Here is a 23,556-nt window from a genome sequence, read left to right on the forward strand (position 1 = left end):
TTGAATGTGCGAACCCGTTTGACGCATTCTCCAGACGAATGTGTGATGAAAAAAAGTCAGGCTCAGGCTCATGTTTCATGTTATGAATAGAGCTTAAAGAGTCCTTCAGTTTGATGTACCACTCGACGGATTTGGAGGAAATTCTTAAAAATGCCTATTTTTTAGGCAAGGGGTTGATTTTTTCTCGAAAATCCTTAAAAAATAGACTTGTAATTTTTTCACCCAAAATTATAGGCCTGCTCATTGTGAACTTATATATGCAAACCAAATCTTATTTCGAGACCTTGATCCGAAAATATCTGCTTCCAAATGAATGAAAAATATATTTCGATTGTCAATAATTCAGCAACCAGTTCTGCAAGAAACTTTTAGTTTTCAGTTATGAATAGAGCTTAAAGAGGCCTTCCGTTTGATGTACCACTTGATTGATTTGGAGGAAATTTTTGAAAATTCCTATTTTTTAGGCGAGGGGTTAACCTTGATTTTTTTCCCGAAAATCCTTAAAAAATAGAGTTGTAATATTTTCACCAAAAATTATAGGCCTGCTCATTGTGAACTTATATCTGAAAACCAAATCTTATTTCGAGACCTTGATCTGAAAATATCTGCTTCCAAATGAATGAATATATATTTCGATTGTCAATAATTCAGCAACCAGTTCTGCAAGAGACTTTTAGTTTTCAGGTATGAATAGAGCTTAAAGAGGCCTTCTGTTTGATGTACCCCTTGATTGCTTTGGAGGAAATTTTTGAAAGTGCCGTTTTTTTAGGCAAGGGGTTAACCCTGATTTTTTCTCGAAAGTCCTTAAAAAATAGATTTGTAATATTTTCACCCAAAATTATAGGACTGCTCATTGTGAACTCATATCAGCAAACCAAATCTTGTTTCGAGACCTTGATCCGAAAATATCTGCTTCCAAATGAATAAAGAAAAATATTTCGATTGTGAATAATTCAGCAACGAGTTCTGCAAGAAACTTTTAGTTTTCAGTTATGAATAGAGCTTAAAGAGGCCTTCCGTTTGACGTACCACTCGATTGATTTGGAGGAAATTTTTGAAAATGCCTGTTTTTTAGGCAAGGGGTTACCCTTGATTTTTTTCTCGAAAATCCTTAAAAAATAAATTTGTAAATTGTTGACATAAAATTATAGCCCTCGATTGATTTTGAGGAAATTTTTGAAAGTGCCGTTTTTTTAGGCAAGGGGTTAACCTTGATTTTTTCTCGAAAATCCTTAAAAAATAGACTTGTAATTTTTTCACCCAAAATTATAGGCCTTCTCATTGTGAACTTATATCTGAAAACCAAATCTTATTTCGAGACCTTGATCTGAAAATATCTGCTTCCAAATGAATGAATATATATTTCGATTGTCAATAATTCAGCAACCAGTTCTGCAAGAGACTTTTAGTTTTCAGGTATGAATAGAGCTTAAAGAGGCCTTCTGTTTGATGTACCCCTTGATTGCTTTGGAGGAAATTTTTGAAAGTGCCGTTTTTTTAGGCAAGGGGTTAACCCTGATTTTTTCTCGAAAGTCCTTAAAAAATAGATTTGTAATATTTTCACCCAAAATTATAGGCCTGCTCATTGTGAACTCATATCAGCAAACCAAATCTTGTTTCGAGACCTTGATCCGAAAATATCTGCTTCCAAATGAATAAAGAAAAATATTTCGATTGTGAATAATTCAGCAACGAGTTCTGCAAGAAACTTTTAGTTTTCAGTTATGAATAGAGCTTAAAGAGGCCTTCCGTTTGACGTACCACTCGATTGATTTGGAGGAAATTTTTGAAAATGCCTGTTTTTTAGGCAAGGGGTTAAACTTGATTTTTTTCTCGAAAATCCTTAAAAAATAAATTTGTAAATTGTTGACATAAAATTATAGCCCTCGATTGATTTTGAGGAAATTTTTGAAAGTGCCGTTTTTTTAGGCAAGGGGTTAACCTTGATTTTTTCTCGAAAATCCTTAAAAAATAGACTTGTAATTTTTTCACCCAAAATTATAGGCCTGCTCATTGTGAACTCATATCAGCAAACCAAATCTTGTTTCGAGACCTTGATCCGAAAATATCTGCTTCCAAATGAATAAAGAAAAATATTTGGATTGTGAATAATTCAGCAACCAGTTCTTCAAGAAACTTTTAGTTTTCAGTTATGAATAGAGCTTAAAGAGGCCTTCCGTTTGATGTACCACTCGATGGATTTGGAGGAAATTTTTGAAAATGCCTATTTTTTAGGCAAGGAGTTAACCTTGATTTTTTTCTCGAAAATCCTTAAAAAATAGATTTGTAAATTTATCACATAAAATTATAGGCCTGCTGATGGCGAACTCATATCTGCAAACCAAATCTTGTTTCGAGACCTTGATCCGAAAATATCTGCTTCCAAATGAATAAAAAAAAAATATTTCGATTGTGAATAATTCAGCAACCAGTTCTTCAAGAAACTTTAATTTTCAGTTATGAATAGAGCTTAAAAAGTCCTTTCGGTTGATGTGCCACTCGATTGATTTGGAGGAAATTTTTGAAAGTGCCTATTTTTTAGGCAAGGGGTTAACCTTGATTTTTTCTCGAAAATACTTAAAAAATAGACTTGTAATTTTTTCACCCAAAATTATAGGCCTGCTAATTGTGAACTTATATCTGCAAACCAAATCTTATTTCGAGACCTTGATCTGAAAATATCTGCTTCCAAATGAATGAAAAATATATTTCGATTGTCAATAATTCAGCAACCAGTTCTGCAAGAGACTTTTAGTTTTCAGTTATGAATAGAGCTTAAAGAGGCCTTCCGTTTGATGAACCACTCGATATATTTGGAGAAAATTTTTGAAAATGCCCATTTTTTAGGCAAGGGGTTAACCTTGATTTTTTCTCGAAAATACTTCAAAAATAGACTTGTAATTTTTTCACCCAAAATTATAGGCCTGCTAATTGTGAACTTATATCTGCAAACCAAATCTTATTTCGAGACCTTGATCTGAAAATATCTGCTTCCAAATGAATGAAAAATATATTTCGATTGTCAATAATTCAGCAACCAGTTCTGCAAGAGATTTTTAGTTTTCAGTTATGAATAGAGCTTAAAGAGGCCTTCCGTTTGATAAACCACTCGATTGATTTGGAGAAAATTTTTGAAAATGCCCATTTTTTAGGCAAGGGGTTAACCTTGATTTTTTCTCGAAAATCCTTAAAAAATAAATTTGTAAATTGTTGACATAAAATTATAGCCCTCGATTGATTTTGACGATTATGGAAATTGTTGACATAAAATTATAGCCCTCGATTGATTTTGAGGAAATTTTTGAAAGTGCCGTTTTTTTAGGCAAGGGGTTAACTTTGATTTTTTTCTCTAAAATCCTTAAAAAATAGATTTGTAATTTTTTCACCCAAAATTATAGGCCTGCTCATTGTGAACTTATATCTGCAAACGAAATCTTATTTCGAGACCTTGATCCGAAAATATCTGCTTCCAAATGAATAAAAAAAAAATATTTCGATTGTGAATAATTCAGCAACCAGTTCTTCAAGAAACTTTTAGTTTTCAGTTATGAATAGAGCTTAAAGAGGCCTTCCGTTTGATGTACCACTCGATGGATTTGGAGGAAATTTTTGAAAGTGCCTATTTTTTAGGCAAGGGGTTAACCTTGATTTTTTCTCGAAAATCCTTAAAAAATAGACTTGTAATTTTTTCACCCAAAAGTATAGGCCTGCTCATTGTTAACTCATATCTGCAAACCAAATCTTGCTTCGAGGCCTTGATCCGAAAATATTTGCTTCCGAATGGAAGAAAAATTTCGATATTTCGATTGCGAATAATTCAGCAACCAGTTCTGCAAGAGACTTTTAGTTTTCAGTTATGAATAGAGCTTAAAGAGGCCTTCCGTTTGATGTACCACTCGATGGATTTGGAGGAAATTTTTGAAAATGCCCATTTTTTAGGCAAGGGGTTAACCTTGATTTTTTCTCGAAAATACTTAAAAAATAGACTTGTAATTTTTTCACCCAAAATTATAGGCCTGCTCATTCTGAACTCATATCTGTAAACCAAATCTTGTTTCGAGACCTTGATCCGAAAATATCTGCTTCCAAATGAATGAAAAAAATACTTCGATTGTCAACAATTCAGCAACCAGTTATGCAAGAGACTTTTAGTTTTCAGTTATGAATAGAGCTTAAAGAGGCCTTCTGTTTGATGAACCACTCGATTGATTTGGAGGAAATTTTTGAAAGTGCCGTTTTTTTAGGCAAGGGGTTAACCTTGATTTTTTCTCGAAAATCCTTAAAAAATAGACTTGTAATTTTTTCACCCAAAATTATAGGCCTGCTCATTGTGAACTTATATCTGCAAACCAAATCTTATTTCGAGACCTTGATCTGAAAATATCTGCTTCCAAATGAATGAAAAATATATTTCGATTGTCAATAATTCAGCAACCAGTTCTGCAAGAGACTTTTAGTTTTCAGTTATGAATAGAGGTTAAAGAGGCCTTCCGTTTGATGTACCACTCGATTGATTTGGAGGAAATTTTTGAAAATGCCTTTTTTTAGGCAAGGGGTAAACCTTGATTTTTTCTCGAAAATCCTTAAAAAATAGATTTGTAATATTTTCACCCAAAATTATAGGCCTGCTCATTGTAAACTCATATCTGCAAACCAAATCTTGCTTCGAGGCCTTGATCCGAAAATATTTGCTTCCGAATGGAAGAAAAAATTCGATATTTCGATTGCGAATAATTCAGCAACCAGTTCTGCAAGAGACTTTTAGTTTTCAGTTATGAATAGAGCTTAAAGAGGCCTTCCGTTTGATGAACCACTCGATTGATTTGGAGGAAATTTTTGAAAATTCACATTTTTTAGGCAAGGGGTTAACCTTGATTTTTTCTCGAAAATACTTAAAAAATAGACTTGTAATTTTTTCACCCAAAATTATAGGCCTGCTTATTCTGAACTCATATCTGCAAGCCAAATTTTGTTTCGAGACCTTGATCCGAAAACATCTGCTTCCAAATGAATGAAAAAAATACTTCGATTGTCAACAATTCAGCAACCAGTTCTGCAAGAGACTTTTAGTTTTCAGTTATGAATAGAGCTTAAAGAGGCCTTCCGTTTGATGAACCACTCGATTGATTTGGAGGAAATTTTTAGAAAATTCACATTTTTTAGGCAAGGGATTAACCTTGATTTTTTCTCGAAAATACTTAAAAAATAGACTTGTAATTTTTTCACCCAAAATTATAGGCCTGCTCATTGTGAACTTATATCTGCAAACCAAATCTTATTTCGAGACCTTGATCTGAAAATATCTGCTTCCAAATGAATGAAAAATATATTTCGATTGTCAATAATTCAGCAACCAGTTCTGCAAGAGACTTTTAGTTTTCAGTTATGAATAGAGGTTAAAGAGGCCTTCCGTTTGATGTACCACTCGATTGATTTGGAGGAAATTTTTGAAAATGCCTTTTTTTGATTTTTTCTCGAAAATCCTTAAAAAATAGATTTGTAATATTTTCACCCAAAATTATAGGCCTGCTCATTGTAAACTCATATCTGCAAAACAAATCTTGCTTCGAGGCCTTGATCCGAAAATATTTGCTTCCGAATGGAAGAAAAAATTCGATATTTCGATTGTCAACAATTCAGCAACCAGTTCTGCAAGAGACTTTTAGTTTTCAGTTATGAATAGAGCTTAAAGAGGCCTTCCGTTTGATGAACCACTCGATTGATTTGGAGGAAATTTTTGAAAATTCACATTTTTTAGGCAAGGGGTTAACCTTGATTTTTTCTCGAAAATACTTAAAAAATAGACTTGTAATTTTTTCACCCAAAATTATAGGCCTGCTCATTGTGAACTTATATCTGCAAACCAAATCTTATTTCGAGACCTTGATCTGAAAATATCTGCTTCCAAATGAATGAAAAATATATTTCGATTGTCAATAATTCAGCAACCAGTTCTGCAAGAGATTTTTAGTTTTCAGTTATGAATAGAGCTTAAAGAGGCCTTCCGTTTGATAAACCACTCGATTGATTTGGAGAAAATTTTTGAAAATGCCCATTTTTTAGGCAAGGGGTTAACCTTGATTTTTTCTCGAAAATCCTTAAAAAATAAATTTGTAAATTGTTGACATAAAATTATAGCCCTCGATTGATTTTGACGATTATGGAAATTGTTGACATAAAATTATAGCCCTCGATTGATTTTGAGGAAATTTTTGAAAGTGCCGTTTTTTTAGGCAAGGGGTTAACTTTGATTTTTTTCTCTAAAATCCTTAAAAAATAGATTTGTAATTTTTTCACCCAAAATTATAGGCCTGCTCATTGTGAACTTATATCTGCAAACCAAATCTTATTTCGAGACCTTGATCTGAAAATATCTGCTTCCAAATGAATGAAAAATATATTTCGATTGTCAATAATTCAGCAACCAGTTCTGCAAGAGACTTTTAGTTTTCAGTTATGAATAGAGGTTAAAGAGGCCTTCCGTTTGATGTACCACTCGATTGATTTGGAGGAAATTTTTGAAAATGCCTTTTTTTAGGCAAGGGGTAAACCTTGATTTTTTCTCGAAAATCCTTAAAAAATAGATTTGTAATATTTTCACCCAAAATTATAGGCCTGCTCATTGTAAACTCATATCTGCAAACCAAATCTTGCTTCGAGGCCTTGATCCGAAAATATTTGCTTCCGAATGGAAGAAAAAATTCGATATTTCGATTGCGAATAATTCAGCAACCAGTTCTGCAAGAGACTTTTAGTTTTCAGTTATGAATAGAGCTTAAAGAGGCCTTCCGTTTGATGAACCACTCGATTGATTTGGAGGAAATTTTTGAAAATTCACATTTTTTAGGCAAGGGGTTAACCTTGATTTTTTCTCGAAAATACTTAAAAAATAGACTTGTAATTTTTTCACCCAAAATTATAGGCCTGCTTATTCTGAACTCATATCTGCAAGCCAAATTTTGTTTCGAGACCTTGATCCGAAAACATCTGCTTCCAAATGAATGAAAAAAATACTTCGATTGTCAACAATTCAGCAACCAGTTCTGCAAGAGACTTTTAGTTTTCAGTTATGAATAGAGGTTAAAGAGGCCTTCCGTTTGATGTACCACTCGATTGATTTGGAGGAAATTTTTGAAAATGCCTTTTTTTAGGCAAGGGGTAAACCTTGATTTTTTCTCGAAAATCCTTAAAAAATAGATTTGTAATATTTTCACCCAAAATTATAGGCCTGCTCATTGTAAACTCATATCTGCAAACCAAATCTTGCTTCGAGGCCTTGATCCGAAAATATTTGCTTCCGAATGGAAGAAAAAATTCGATATTTCGATTGCGAATAATTCAGCAACCAGTTCTGCAAGAGACTTTTAGTTTTCAGTTATGAATAGAGCTTAAAGAGGCCTTCCGTTTGATGAACCACTCGATTGATTTGGAGGAAATTTTTGAAAATTCACATTTTTTAGGCAAGGGGTTAACCTTGATTTTTTCTCGAAAATACTTAAAAAATAGACTTGTAATTTTTTCACCCAAAATTATAGGCCTGCTCATTGTGAACTTATATCTGCAAACCAAATCTTATTTCGAGACCTTGATCTGAAAATATCTGCTTCCAAATGAATGAAAAATATATTTCGATTGTCAATAATTCAGCAACCAGTTCTGCAAGAGACTTTTAGTTTTCAGGTATGAATAGAGCTTAAAGAGGCCTTCCGTTTGATGTACCCCTTGATTGCTTTGGAGGAAATTTTTGAAAGTGCCGTTTTTTTAGGCAAGGGGTTAACCCTGATTTTTTCTCGAAAGTCCTTAAAAAATAGATTTGTAATATTTTCACCCAAAATTATAGGGCTGCTCATTGTGAACTCATATCAGCAAACCAAATCTTGTTTCGAGACCTTGATCCGAAAATATCTGCTTCCAAATGAATAAAGAAAAATATTTCGATTGTGAATAATTCAGCAACCAGTTCTGCAAGAAACTTTTAGTTTTCAGTTATGAATAGAGCTTAAAGAGGCCTTCCGTTTGACGTACCAATCGATTGATTTGGAGGAAATTTTTGAAAATGCTTGTTTTTTAGGCAAGGGGTTGCCCTTGATTTTTTTCTCGAAAATCCTTAAAAAATAAATTTGTACATTAATGACATAAAATTATATCCCTCGATTGATTTTGAGGAAATTTTTGAAAGTGCCGTTTTTTTAGGCAAGGGGTTAACCTTGATTTTTTCTCGAAAATCCTTAAAAAATAGACTTGTAATTTTTTCACCCAAAATTATAGGCCTTCTCATTGTGAACTTATATCTGCAAACCAAATCTTATTTCGAGACCTTGATCCGAAAATATCTGCTTCCAAATGAAGGAAAATTAAATATATATATTTCGATTGTCAATAATTCAGCAACCAGTTCTGCAAGAGACTTTTAGTTTTCAGTTATGAATAGAGCTTAAAGAGGCCTTCCGTTTGATGTACCACTTGATTGATTTGGAGGAAATTTTTGAAAGTGCCGTTTTTTTAGGCAAGGGGTTAACCTTGATTTTTTTCTCGAAAATCCTTAAAAAATAGACTTGTAATTTTTTCACCCAAAATTATAGGCCTGCTCATTGTTAACTCATATCTGCAAACCAAATCTTGCTTCGAGGCCTCGATCCGAAAATATTTGCTTCCGAATGGAAGAAAAATTTCGATATTTCGATTGCGAATAATTCAGCAACCAGTTCTGCAAGAGACTTTTAGTTTTCAGTTATGAATAGATCTTAAAGAGGCCTTCCGTTTGATAAACCACTCGATTGATTTGGAGAAAATTTTTGAAAATGCCCATTTTTTAGGCAAGGGGTCGAAAATCCTTAAAAAATAAATTTGTAAATTGTTGACATAAAATTATAGTCCTCGATTGATTTTGAGGAAATTTTTGAAAGTGCCGTTTTTTTAGGCAAGGGGTTAACCTTGATTTTTTTATCGAAAATCCTTAAATCGACTTGTAATTTTTTCACCCAAAATTATAGGCCTGCTCATTGTCAACTTATATCTGCAAACGAAATCTTATTTCGAGACCTTGATCTGAAAATATCTGCTTCCAAATGAATGAAAAAAATACTTCGATTGTCAACAATTCAGCAACCAGTTATGCAAGAGACTTTTAGTTTTCAGTTATGAATAGAGCTTAAAGAGGCCTTCCGTTTGATGAACCACTCGATTGATTTGGAGGAAATTTTTGAAAATTCACATTTTTTAGGCAAGGGGTTAACCTTGATTTTTTCTCGAAAATACTTAAAAAATAGACTTGTAATTTTTTCACCCAAAATTATAGGCCTGCTCATTGTGAACTTATATCTGCAAACCATATTTCGAGACCTTTATCTGAAAATATCTGCTTCCAAATGAATGAAAAATATATTTCGCAACCAGTTCTGCAAGAGACTTTTAGTTTTCAGTTATGAATAGAGCTTAAAGAGGCCTTCCGTTTGATGAACCACTCGATTGATTTGGAGAAAATTTTTGAAAATGCCCATTTTTTAGGCAAGGGGTTAACCTTGATTTTTTCTCGAAAATCCTTAAAAAATAGATTTGTTAATTTTCCACATAAAATTATAGGCCTGCGCATGGCGAACTCATATCTGCAAACGAAATCTTGTTTCGAGACATTGATCTGAAAATATCTGCTTCCAAATGAAAAAAAAAAAACATATTTCGGTTGCGAATAATTCAGCAACCAGACATGCAAGAAACTTTTGGTTTTCAGTTATGAATAGAGCTTAAAGAGGCCTTCTGTTTGATGTACCCCTTGATTGCTTTGGAGGAAATTTTTGGAAGTGCCGTTTTTTTAGGCAAGGGATTTTTTCTCGAAAGTCCTTAAAAAATAGATATGTAATATTTTCACCCAAAATTATAGGCCTGCTCATTGTGAACTCATATCAGCAAACCAAATCTTGTTTCGAGACCTTGATCCGAAAATATCTGCTTCCAAATGAATAAAGAAAAATATTTGGATTGTGAATAATTCAGCAACCAGTTCTTCAAGAAACTTTTAGTTTTCAGTTATGAATAGAGCTTAAAGAGGCCTTCCGTTTGATGTACCACTCGATGGATTTGGAGGAAATTTTTGAAAGTGCCTATTTTTTAGGCAAGGGGTTAACCTTGTTTTTTTTTCTCGAAAATCCTTAAAAAATAGACTTGTAATTTTTTCACCCAAAATTATAGGCCTGCTCATTGTTAACTCATATCTGCAAACCAAATCTTGCTTCGAGGCCTTGATCCGAAAATATTTGCTTCCGAATGGAAGAAAAATTTCGATATTTCGATTGCGAATAATTCAGCAACCAGTTCTGCAAGAGACTTTTAGTTTTCAGTTATGAATAGAGCTTAAAGAGGCCTTCCGTTTGATGAACCACTCGACATATTTGGAGAAAATTTTTGAAAATGCCCATTTTTTAGGCAAGGGGTTAACCTTGATTTTTTCTCGAAAATCCTTAAAAAATAGATTTGTAAATTTATCACATAAAATTATAGGCCTGCTGATGGCGAACTCATATCTGCAAACCAAATCTTGTTTCGAGACCTTGATCCGAAAATATCTGCTTCCAAATGAATAAAAAAAAAATATTTCGATTGTGAATAATTCAGCAACCAGTTCTTCAAGAAACTTTTAGTTTTCAGTTATGAATAGAGCTTAAAGAGGCCTTCCGTTTGATGTACCACTCGAGGGATTTGGAGGAAATTTTTGAAAATGCCTATTTTTTAGGCAAGGAGTTAATCTTGATTTTTTTCTCGAAAATCCTTAAAAAATAGATTTGTAAATTTATCACATAAAATTATAGGCCTGCTGATGGCGAACTCATATCTGCAAAACAAATCTTGTTTCGAGACCTTGCTCCGAAAATATTTGCTTTCGAATGTTAGAAAAATTTCGATTTTTCGATTGCAAATAATTTAGCAACCAGACCTGCTAGAAACTTTACTCTTCAGACAAAAGCTTCTTACGTGAGCAAGAAATTTTTGTTTAGGTTCATACTCAGCATTCAAGTTTCAAGTACTTACACATTATATAGGCTGAATACTTAGTTGACTTGTGAGAAAAATTAGAATTTTTTTAAATTCATATCTCAAAAATCTATGCATAAACATTTCTTTGGATACCTATATTTTTCGAATTCTACAGGTTAAAATCTGTACGAAAAGTATTAACAAAAAAATTCTTAATTTTGATAAACTAATGTTATTTTCTGGAGTAGAAGTGATTTTTTTGGAAAACAGATGGTAGCAAAATGGGAAAATTGTAGTAGGTAAAGAGCAACGCTTCCGAAAACATAAGCCCTGTTTCCTTTTACGGTTGCAAACTAGGTTACGAATTTTAATACAACGAAATCAATGCAATTTCCATCTATTCGGGCAAAAGAGCATGAGTAGTTCTAGAAGTAAATGTACTAGATTATCTACTCCTGGAAAAACTACCACCTCCAAGAGAACGGGCTACATTTCACAGGGAAACAAAACAAAAAAAAAATTAATTCATAGTGCGCATGCACTTATTTTTGTACATTGCATCAATTTTTAGTTGTCTCTTTTTCAATCGCTTTTGTGTAGAATCTTGTTGCAAATGTGTAAATAAAGGAATAAAACTTTTTAAAATTAAGTTTTAGTTTAAATCTATTCGCACAATTAGTTTTCGCATCAATTTATTGAAGTTCAATAAAAAAAAAATATAACATGGCGGCAGATCCTGAATTAGATGACGTAGCTTTTCTATCAGGTATGTTCTTGATGCTGTTCTAGAGATTAAAGCTAAATATTGAAAGTATTGATTTGTTAAAGATAATTTTTTTTTCTCCGAACAAAATGTAGATACTGTTTTAATAAGGTTATCTAAAAATGTTAAATACAAAAGCAACTAATCAATAATTGTTGCTGCAAATTATTTCTTCAAACTAAAATTTAAAAAAATGAAGAATTAAAATGAAAATATAAATAGCGTTAACCTTTTCTTAAAAAAAACTTTAGATTTTTAATTGCCATATAGATACTAGATATAGGGCAAGTTTAAGATTCTTAAAAAAACATTGAGTTCGAGATAACAATCAAGAACACATTTCGATGAGATGCGAAAAAAGTGGGTTTTGCTATTCTGTTTGTTCGTCTGTCTGTGTACCTATTTGTTTGTCTATATCTAGAACTTCACATTGCACTTCGTAGTTAAGATTTTTTCGTGATTTTTTGATTTCTTGAAACTGAATTTTTTTTCAGCACCAAAGTTACCGGTACCTTCTGCCCATATTATCAAAATGGAAAAGGTTGTTTTTCTCAAAAACGATTCTTAAAGATTTTGATTTGGACCGTTATTAACATGATCTGCAGTAGAACCGTTTTGTAATGTCCGACTTTCTCATAAGTGACTAAACCAATTTAAATACAAAACTGTACAAAAACGTTTTAGTAACTTTAATTTCAAAATTAAGAAAAAAAAAATAAAAAAATAAATTTGTTAAAAAGGAAACAAAATAAGTTTTTTGAAAAAAATCAATTTTTTGATGATTTTTGTTTTCATAGGTCGATTAATATTTTCTATTTATTGGCAAACCAATTTTTTTTTGAAAATAAAAAAAAACCGTTCTAACGATTTTCAAAAAAAAAAAAAAATAATTACAAAAATAAAATTGTAATATGTATACATAATGCTGGATCCACACGTTGATCAATACGTTCAACATACGTTCCAAATCGACATACTGAACAGTTAAAAATTTACAAATTATTCTAACTGATGCATATAGGACATATTTGAGCCCTAACATATTGAACCAGTTTGGAAAGGTTTAACTGTTCATTATCATTATGTCGATTTGGAACGTATGTTGAACTTTTTGATCAACCTAGTGCGCATCCAGCTTAAGAAATTTTAAAGCATACTTTGTTTGGAGGTCAAATCCACTCACAGATATATTTTTGTAATTTTAAAAACAAATTTTATTATTATTTGTAGTAAATTTCCTTTTCTTGTCTGAAGTTTTAAAAAGCTTAAGTAAAAAGCAATTTTTAAGATAAGAGCAAGTATACATTTGATTTTAAAGAAATGGTATATACATACATATGTTGTCTTTCATCACATATCAGAATCTTGTGAAAAAATCGATAGTTTAAAACATTCGTTCATTTGCCCAAGGTTTGCCTTGCCCATCATTTTTTTCGTTTTTTTTTTTCAAAAAAAAAATTGTCCTTTACACAGCTTTTCTCAATTAGCCATGGTAATTCCGACAAATTACTTTCATATAAATATTGTTAGATAAAAAATTTGCGTTAAGATTGTATAAATCACAAAAGATACGCAAAGTAACAATCTTAATTTATTAGGATTAGAGGTAACTGAAAATTATACGATTGTAGAGGCAAAATTTAAAAACAGAGCGTCATAGTTTTTTTGTTCCTTAAGCTAGAACTACATCGAAACACAAAGTCAAAAAAAGTATAAATTGTAAGCAAAATTACAAAATAACAAAAAACTATTTTATTGATGCGACATTTAAAAATATAAATTTTTTGAAAAATTAGAAACTTTTTTGTACTTTTTTCACTTTGTGTTTCTATGTAGCTCAGGCTTTATAGGCACAAAAACATCTTAATCACAAAAATTAAACTACATACAAAATTTGCTTGGTGATGTCGTCTCTATTTTCTGTAAATGCAATTAATTTTTTTTACGACATTTTTTGGTGCTAAAATATTTAGAAACAAATTTTTTAGGAGTCTTGAATTTTTGTATTTTGAATATTTCCTAAACGTGGGGTGGATATGGACAAATGACGATTTTTAGTGTACACTATACATATTTAAAGAACTCGAGGTGGACAAACGGCAGAACACATTCCATGAAAAAAATGTTGTCCCAAGAAAAATGTGAATACTGTGGTGTATGCGTAACTTTTGTTGGGAATTTTGTATACTTTTGAATTATTCAGTGTAAATTTTGTATTTTGAATATTTTCTAAACGTATTGTGGACAAACGATAATTTTGGGAATGTATCAAGAACTTAAGCTGGACAAAGGAATGCAATTGGTTTTATACGTCTATCTCAAAATTTGAGCGTTTTAGGCGATTCTTTCCTTTTTCGGACTTCCTACAAAAAATTAATTTGCTCTAAATTTTGGTTGAAAGTTAGACAAAATCGACAAAAGGTAGACAAACGAATTAGACTAGTTTGGTTCAAAAATTTTGAGGACGCAATATGGGATTCACGGAATTTCTTAACCTTGACTTATTGAAATAAAATGTAAGACAAATAAATTTAACTTATATGTATTTTGAAATAAGAAGGACAAACCAAAACAGTGAAGAAATTTGTTGGAATAACCACGGAAAATTCAGAAAAGGTGTAGAAGGATAATTTGTACACTGAAAAAAAAACAAATTTTGATTTTTAAGAGGTTCGTAATTTTAAAAAAGTTTTTTTTGTAGGTAATAATTTTTGAACTTAGGTTGGGATTACCATAGTAATTTGAAAAAAAGTACCGTGTCTTAGTCTTTCTTCGTAGATTTTCTTGACTTTTTTCGTCTTGGTTTTGGAAAGTATTATTTTTAAATTCCTATGTACCCATATTATTTCATTTGCATATTTGAATATCATCACTAAGCCTTTTTTTATTTTCAGGTGGAGAGGACAATGTTAGACAAACTAAAAATACAATTATTGTCTGTTCTCAAAAACGTGCCATTTGTGTGGCAGGATTGGTTTGTGGATCCCTGTTGATGACTGCCTTAATAGTAGCATATGGAGGCACAGCATCAGGTTCGTTTTTGTATTGGTGTTTTTTTTTAATGTGTATTGTAATAATTAAATAATATAACCTATTAAATAGATTGTTCATGCTCCTCTGAACATTCTCTGAGCACAAATGCAAGTGCTTTCAATGAATCTGGACCATTTAAGCCTATAGCAACAAACGGGGACCTCTTTCCATGGTTAAATGCAAGTCTCCCAACTTTTGTCAAACCCATTTCGTATACTATAACTGTTCATCCTAATTTAACGACCTATGATGTTAAAGGTATGATAGTCAATAAAAAATTATATAGAATATTATTAATTATATAATTTAAATTATAGGTCAGGTTGCAATAGAAATCGCTGTTGTAGAAGAAACACAGTACATTATTATTCATTCACAAAACTTGAACGTGACTGAAAGGGTAAGGAACACAATATTTAATTATTTATAAAAAGTTTATATATATCTAATTTTCAAAAGGCAATAATGATTAGCGGCAACAGAGGACACACCATAAAAATAATAAGACTGCTAGAGTTTCCACCAAGACAACAACTTTATATTGAATTTAAAGAAAAATTGAAGAAAAAAAATAATTATACATTAAATTTGAGATGGTATTCAAAACTTAATTTTGAACCGCATGGATTTTATCTGGATTATTATGAAAATTCTAAAGGCTTACAAAGGTAAATTCAAAATATAACGTTTTTGTTAAAAAAAGAAAATTAATTTATTGGTTCTTATTGTCAATGCCAATAAATGCCATTTTGCATGTGAAAGCTTTCTCTTATAAAAAATTCAATTTTATTTTAGTAGTAGGGCCATTTGCTGAATCGAAACTTAAATAATTTATGTTGAACATAAACTCTTATTTCCTACTTTTTCCTCCGCGTAAAATGTCACATAAGGATTTATGAAGAACTTAAATGCTTAAGTTTCGATTCAGCAAATTCAAATTACGGGTATTTCAAAAATATTTAATTTTTCAATCCATTACGAAACGGTAGAAGAAATTATCGGTAGAAGAAGCATAACGGCTTTAATGTTTTTATAAATCTTTTTATTCAAATGGCTCTATCTTTGCACTTCTACTAATTTTTAAAACTGGGGAATTCCATGAGAATTTAAGCCGTGACAAATTATACAAAAATTCCTATTTTGGATTACTAACAACATAACAATTATTTTAATCCATTGTGTTTGTTACTTACTTGCGTATTAGAATTAATAGCGCTGTAAGGCAGCTACAATCCATTGTGAATTTGGGCCTCAACCAACAAGCTTCTCCAGCCAGCTATATTCTAAACTACCATTTTCATGTGCCATCTTAGACCAGGTCTTCCTCTGCTGCGTCCTGCGTCGTCCCTCTCGGAACATTCTGGGCTGGAGCATTGTTTTCCATGACCCAGGACGGAAGGACCTAGGCCAACAAAGGGTTTCAGGCTTCACACATAAGAAGCCCGATTCTAAATAAAAACTTCTTGGGAAATGTATTTGGGATTAGGGCTCCAATATATTGATGTAAAAAATAATGTAAAAAATTCATAGACTTCCATTCTTTTCCGAGAAGCGAAGAGTTTTCTTGCTCTTTCATTGGAAGCCCTTTTCCCGAACACATTCTCAGGAAGTTTTCATTCATAATAAAGCTAAATTTGTCAGAAAACGCAGAATGGGTGGGAAGTGAGATGCCAATTTTGCAGGAAACGTGTAACGGCTCGCGCTCTCTTATACCTAATCCTAATTAAAAGAAACTTTTCGCAATAAATTTAGAAATAAACATGATCTGGCCGTTATATATTTTTTACTTTGAAATTTCCTACATTCATGATTTAAATTTGGAATTTTTTTGGTTTAATTGATAGATTCTTAGCGGCTACAGTTTTTCAACCCAGAGGTGCAAGAAAATATTTTCCATGCTTTAATGAGCCTCAATTTCGAACCCCATTCAAAGTCTCAATCTTTCGGGATCGGTTTCATATTGGTCTTTCAAATTCAAATGTTCATAAAACCGAAGATGTTGGATTTTATATGGGTACCGGTTTGGTAAGGCCTTTATAATAATATGTATATTTGTTTTTAATACTGATTATAACATTTCATAGCTTCGAGATGATTTCATGGAAACACCTCGTCTATCAACAGATTCAATAAGTTGGGTGATAAGTGATTTTGAAAGAAAATCTCTAGATGTTGAAACAGTACCAATAATTAATTTAAAAACTCTCAAAAAACAAAATGAAAAAGTATCGATAAAATCTGATAAGAATATCACAAAAAATAATAAGAAAATCGCAGTTCGCAGTATAGCATCTTTAACACATTCTCTCAATTTAAAGACTCTTTCAATGAACAATTCTATGTCTCCCATTATGTCAACAACAGTTAACAGGAATTCACCAAATAATACAGCAAAACATTTAAGAGAAAATGTATCGTATACGTTTTATGCTCCAGAGGACTTGCTTACTCGTGCAAATTTAATTATGAAATCAGCAAAGGATGTTATGAACTATTTTGAATCCTGGCTTGACATTAAATATCCTATGACAAAACTAGATTTTGTCGCTCTTCCATCTTTACAAAAAAATATTATATCATCTTTAGGACTAATAAGTCTTAAGATATCATTTCTTTTGGATCAAAAATCTACGACCACAGAAGAAAATCAATTTTCTACTCTGCGAATAAGTGAAGCAATTGTTCAGCAATTTTTTGGAGGAGTTACTTCATCAACATCTGCAAAAGATAGTCTTATTTGGCATGGATTGGTTAAATATTTATCAATTTTGATTCTTTCATCATTGCACACTCATTGGCCACTGCGGGAGATGTATACTCTTCATTTGATGACCAAAACAATGGATATAGATGCTATGCAAGGATGGGCTAGCATAGTTAGCGCTACTGAGCTTATTGGGCAGAACGATGAGTTTTACGTTGATAAGGTATGAATTATTATTATGTTGATAAGATATTAACAAAGAATCATGATTATCATTATTGGGAGCTTAAAACTAGTATTTTTCAAGAAATTCGAGCTTGAGCGATAGCCGCCATCCTGGATTCAATGAAAAATATGTTTTAGTAAATAGCTCGTCCATTTTTGATTTTTGACAAAAATGATTCAGGCAAAACTTGAAGAAAATTTTATTTTCTAAAAATTTTAAATAAATTTTTCTAAACGATCCATATTTTCCAAGTTAATTTGAAAATAATTTACTTAAAAAATCTTGTCGTACCCAAAATGTAAATCATTGAATATTTTTGTTTTCTTATTTCAGACGGTTGCAGTTTTTGGCATGCTACATTCCACAATCGGAGAAACAAGATTTAAGAAGTGTTTAGAACAGTTCTTAAAAGAAAATTATTTTCAAGTGGATGATGTGAAAAACGTATGGAGCACCTGCAATAAATCAAATGATATGAAACCAAAAATAAATGTAGAGGTAAGAATTTTGAAATAAAAAAAAATATTTTTGAACCTTTATATGGCTTACCTGTCATAGAACCGTTATTTTAATATCTGACTTTCGCCTAAATGACGAAAATTTAGACGAATTTTTTTTGCAAAAGATTCTGAGCAGCCCTTACATCAAATTGATGACTAGTTTCATAAATCCCCTTTAAATACTTATTGGGCTTTTATATCCTAAAATGAGTTTGTTTCATACAAAAAAATATCATTTAAAATTTTAAAAGCCTGTTAAATGTTTATGAAATCCACAGTACACACAGTATTGCCAGAGCCGGCTATTTAACTCGCTCCTTAAAATTTTGATTTATCGGATTTTGGCTCTTTTAATTTAACTTGGCGATTTATCGCTCCTTTAAAATCTAAGCATTTTACAGCAAAAATCCACAAAAAATGTGGACAGACAACCAATTTGCATACACTTTTCATTTGATTTTCATTTAAAATTTAGTTTTACGCCCGTAAATGAGCATGAAAACCAGAATATATCGACAAAATGAAAAAAATAATTATAATTGAAGTCTGCTAAGCAAAAGTTATTTGAAAATAAAAAAAATTAAAATCTCATGCCACAAAATTTGTTTGCGTTTTCTTGCACCATTTTTGAAAACGGCTATTTTTGGCTCCAAGATTTTTCATAATCGGCTCCTAGCCTCGAAAATATTCTGGCAACACTGAGTACACAAAATAAGGTAATATCTTCCTCACGTTGTCAAAATTTGATCGTCGAATTTGACAAAATTTGAGACTTTGTCAATTTTTTCACTCTTAAGCCTAGTACATACTTGTGAAGGAAGTCGTGAAGCGAATTCATACAAATTTTGTTTGTTTTCAATTTTCAAAATAATTTTTTTCGAAAAATATATAGGGAGAGTAGATTCACGGGTGAAAGATATTTCCGTACATGAACTTCTTCACGTCGCGAAGCAAAACTCTCCAATTTTTTTTTTCACCACGAAAGTTCAAAGGAACGTTCACGGGTGACCAAACAAAAATGTATGGATTCACTTCACGACTTGCTTCACCAAGTATGTACTAGGCTTTAAATTACCGACGAAAAACGCACAAAAACCGGATAAACCACGCATAACTATTTTTTTAACAATATTTGATCATTTTTTCCGACAAGAACCACAAAGAAAATTTGTTATTTTTCAATTTATAAATTTTTCATATGAAATTTTATAAATTAAAACAAAAACAAATTTCCTGTTTACTGCGATGGAAATATAAAAATTAAAGGCCGACCTAGCCTTTTCAGCCAATTTATTAATCGACTGTTGAGCTTTGGTAACTGAAATACTAATACATGTTTTCTTTATCTATTGAAGCTTGAATTATAAGTCATTTGGAATATTATATTTCTTGCTTACCTGTATCGATAAATTGTAAGGAGTTTTGGACAAAGTATCCGAATGGTTTGAAATCTGTTTTCTTAACCATTTTGCTAGGTCATGTACTCGTGATTGGTGATCCAACTTTACTGCATTTTTATTTTTTAGATCTGCCACCTTATGAATTTTAGTCAAAGCGTAAAGTTTTGGAATACTGCGTTTTGAAGGTATTAACATGTTTCTTTGAAGTTCTACTGTTGCGTTAATGCATGGTTTAAGAATTAATTTTGTTTTTGCTTGATAAACGTTTATTTTTATTTTGTTGACAAGAACATAAAAAATAACTTCCGGTTTTTAAGAATCCAAGATCTATCCAATATTACTACTTTTTTAACTTTATCTGCTTTTAAAATGATGGTATTAGCACAAAATTTTAAACGATTTAATTAAATGCTAAAGGCATTTTAGTAATTCGCTAAGTCGAAAGAAGACTGATTTTCAACTTAGAAAATTACTAAAATGACTTTAGCATTTTACAAAATCGTTTAAAAATTTTCGTCATTGTTTTTAGCAACTTTTTTGCGCAAAGATGTCAAAATACGATTTTGTTGTTTTGGTAATGTACCAAAATCTTTTTTGGATATGTTTTGCGATTTCGAGTTTAAAGAAATTTCCCGTCGGTGAAATCTCAGCGGAAAAATATTAACGAGAATAATAAAATTGCGAAACAAAAAAAAAAAAAAAAAAATTTTCTAAGTTAGAAAACTGGGTTTAATTTTAGTTTTACTTCATTATTTGGAATTTTAAGGTGTGGTCACCGTACCCATGCAAAATTGATATGCCATAGTTTAAAATTAAAAAAAAAGTATGGCTTTATATCTGTTGCAGGAAATGATGAGTTTGTGGATGAATAAGCAAGGATTTCCATTGATCACAGTTACCAGAGTGGGAAATAATGTAACACTATCACAAAGCCCTTTTAGACCCAATTATTCTGAACCAATAAACGAAACGATGTCTGATCATAAGAAGCCTGACAACAAGAAAAATGAAAAAAATGAAGGAACTCACTGGGCGCTTCCAATTAAATATGTAACAAACATGAAAAACTCTTCTGAACAGTTATGGATGAATAAGGCCAATGGTATAAACATTATTTTTAATATTAAGATATGTATATGAGTATGATTATTATTTTTAATTTTTGTTTGCATAGTTTCCTTTCAAGTTACTGATGATGTAAAATGGATAAAATTAAATGCTGGACAGAGCGGTTTCTATAGAGTTTTGTACAACTCCGAAAATTGGCAGAATGTTATTGATGAACTAATCAAAGATCACAATCAGTTCAGCCCAGAGGTAAATTTAAAACTTTACACGATTCGTTTTATTTAAAAGTGGAATTGTCGTGCAAATGAACAATTTTATGTGTCGACGATTGTATTTATTTTGATTATATTATTTTGATTTTAAAATATATCCATAATTTAGGATCGAGTTGGACTTCTTTCTGATGCATTTACGCTGTGCCACTCAAACCTATTAAATTGCGAAATAATTATGAACATGATTCCATACCTTCCGAATGAAACAAAATGGGGTCCAATAACTTTGGCTTTCAGGCACTTAGAAAAATGGCGAAGAATTCTTAAATATTCAGAATGTTTCTTAATGCTTTCTGAGTTTATTAAAACTCAGTTGGCATCAATAATAGAGAAAATTGGATATGTGGACGATGGTGATCTTGAAACTAAGTAAGTTCTTTTTATATGTAATAATAAATATATTAATAAAATATTTTTTTTTTTTTTCATTTAGAATGCTACGACCAGAAATATTGTTGGCCTCAATTCTATGGGAAGATCGTGATGTAATTTTGAAATCAAAGCTTGTATTTAATCAATTCATTTACGAGAAAAACGAGCCGATTCCTCCAAATTTGAGAGAGGTAGGTACAATTTTGTAGTTTGTTCCGAATCCCCTTTTTTCAGATTGTCATATATTTGCTGCTACCAAAAAGCTTTGTATTAAAATATTTTCAGTTGCATATTGACAGTTTATGAATTATTAAAAAAAACCCTTTTTTCTACAATCTTACTTTGGACTTACTCAGGGTGACCAGCGCATTCAGATTGCGCGGACTCTATAATTAACTGTGAATTCGGGCCCTAACCAACAACCTTAGCCAGCTGCTTCCAGTTTCGCACGCCAAGTTGACTAAGGTCCTCTTCGTATAGGCAATGATGAGGAGACAGATTCCTCCATAGTTTATAATCTTCAGAATTTCCATGTTTCTCGATCGCTCTTTTCTCATGTTGCCTCTCTTTTCTTATCAAAAGCCGATATTCCTCCGTTTTTTTTATTATGGTCAATCTGGTTGACGGTTGATTTGTTCGGAGATTTCCAAGTCCCTTTATGAATTTTAAGATACAGGAAACACCTACTAGCTATGACTTCATTTTGTCCCACGTCTAAGTCGATAAGCCTGAAACTGTTATCGGGCCTATTTTCGTGAATGCTATGGTTTCCGACTATGCTTCAAAAGATGCCTTCTGCTTTTATAAACCCAGGAGAATTTTAATATCGTAGGTAGGGATTTGCTCAAAGGATTTTTTGAGGACCTCGTATAAACTACATTTGGTGGTATCATCTTTCTCGTCCGGGGTTTTAAGACTTTACGCGGATGTGAGTCGTGGTGAAGCAGTCGTTGATGCAGTAAAAACTCACGACATTTTTATTTTTTGTACTTAGGTGCCTGCTTATATTTAAATATAAATGTTTATTATTAAAATTATATTCAAATTTAAAAAAAGTTAAAACATCTAAAAATTGTTAAATTTTATTTCAGGTTATCTATACTGGCGCTATTTTATCTGGGGAGTATGTTTTCTGGCAGTATTGCTGGGAAAAGTTTCTCTCATTGCAAAATACAGCTGGCAACTTTACAGAACGTATGCAACTTGTTCGTGCATTGGGAAGAACAAAAGATGTTTGGCTTCAAAACCGCCTCCTTTCACATATCACCCTGCTACCCACCACCGAAGTTGTAGAAGTACTTCAATCAATTGCGGGTACCCCAGTTGGTGGTGCCATAGCATGTCGTTTCTTGCAGGCCAACTGGTATGATCTACAATCAAGATTAGGTGAAGGATCTGTTAGCTTTGCCAAAGTAATTTCAACTATAACTCAATACGGATCAACAAACTTTGATTATGATGAGGTAAGGTATTTGATTATTAATATTTGTGCTTTGAATATACGTATACAAATTATTTCAGTTAAAATCTTTACTACATCGCTTTGGCCATGGCCCTGGTTTGGATATACTCAAAATGACGGTTCAAACTGTTGCATCTAATAAAGAATGGGTAGCGAGGTCTCAATCATCACTTTATAAATGGATAGAACATAATTTAAATGTAACATAAGTATCAAAAATGTAAAAATTAAAAAAATTCTTTTATATATAATAAAAAAAAAGTGTAATTGTGATTAATTTAGTATTTATTGCAAATATGGAATTTCTTTGAATACAGTTTTGTAAAGGAAGTAAAGGCCGCACTATAAAAATGGGCATGAGGTAACATGGGCTTATGTCACGGAGAAATAAAAGGCACCTCAAATTAAGATGATGGGCACATTAAATTTCATCACCTTTAAATAAAAGTATAAATTCTCTTTAAATAAGGTGATTCCACTTAAACTCAGTTAAATTTATGTAAGTTGAACTTCGTCTTATTTAAAAGTGAATTTTCATCTTTAAAAACCGACAAAAAATAAAAAATTTAAAATTATAGTCACACTCTAGCTTTAGTTGCAGTTTATCATACTTATTTCCAATAGTGAGATAGCACGATGGTAAGGCACTCGCCTAGTGACCCAACAGTTGTAGGTTCGATCCCCAGTGGCTGCCAGCTCTTTTTTTATTAAAATGTTTCCTCACAAAAATAAGGTGATCTCCCGCTTAATGATCTTATTTGCGCATCCAAGAAATTAATGTG

General features: G+C 31.7%; 1 protein-coding gene across 1 annotated transcript; it reads left to right on the forward strand.

Annotated features, from left to right (window-relative positions):
- Positions 1-11,564: 11,564 nt before the first annotated feature.
- On the forward strand, positions 11,565-23,022 carry LOC129915454 (endoplasmic reticulum aminopeptidase 2). Its single transcript, XM_055994998.1, has 14 exons — positions 11,565-11,737; positions 14,629-14,766; positions 14,837-15,025; positions 15,085-15,167; positions 15,227-15,435; positions 16,612-16,792; positions 16,852-17,694; positions 18,031-18,195; positions 20,444-20,699; positions 20,772-20,914; positions 21,047-21,309; positions 21,374-21,503; positions 22,404-22,775; positions 22,834-23,022. The coding sequence occupies exons 1-14, from the start codon at positions 11,695-11,697 to the stop codon at positions 22,981-22,983; spliced, it is 3,165 nt and encodes a 1,054-aa protein (XP_055850973.1). The 5' UTR covers positions 11,565-11,694; the 3' UTR covers positions 22,984-23,022.
- The last annotated feature ends 534 nt before the right edge of the window (positions 23,023-23,556 follow it).

The sequence above is a fragment of the Episyrphus balteatus genome, chromosome 3 (assembly GCF_945859705.1).
Source record: "Episyrphus balteatus chromosome 3, idEpiBalt1.1, whole genome shotgun sequence".
Lineage (NCBI taxonomy): Eukaryota > Metazoa > Arthropoda > Insecta > Diptera > Syrphidae > Episyrphus > Episyrphus balteatus.

Coding starts and splice junctions, on each gene's coding strand:
- LOC129915454 (XM_055994998.1), top strand. CDS start 11,695: ATGGCGGCAGATCCTGAATTAGATGACGTAGCTTTTCTATCAG. Junction 17,695..18,030: donor ATGAGTTTTACGTTGATAAG/GTATGAATTATT, acceptor TTCTTATTTCAG/ACGGTTGCAGTTTTTGGCAT. Junction 22,776..22,833: donor CAAACTTTGATTATGATGAG/GTAAGGTATTTG, acceptor AAATTATTTCAG/TTAAAATCTTTACTACATCG.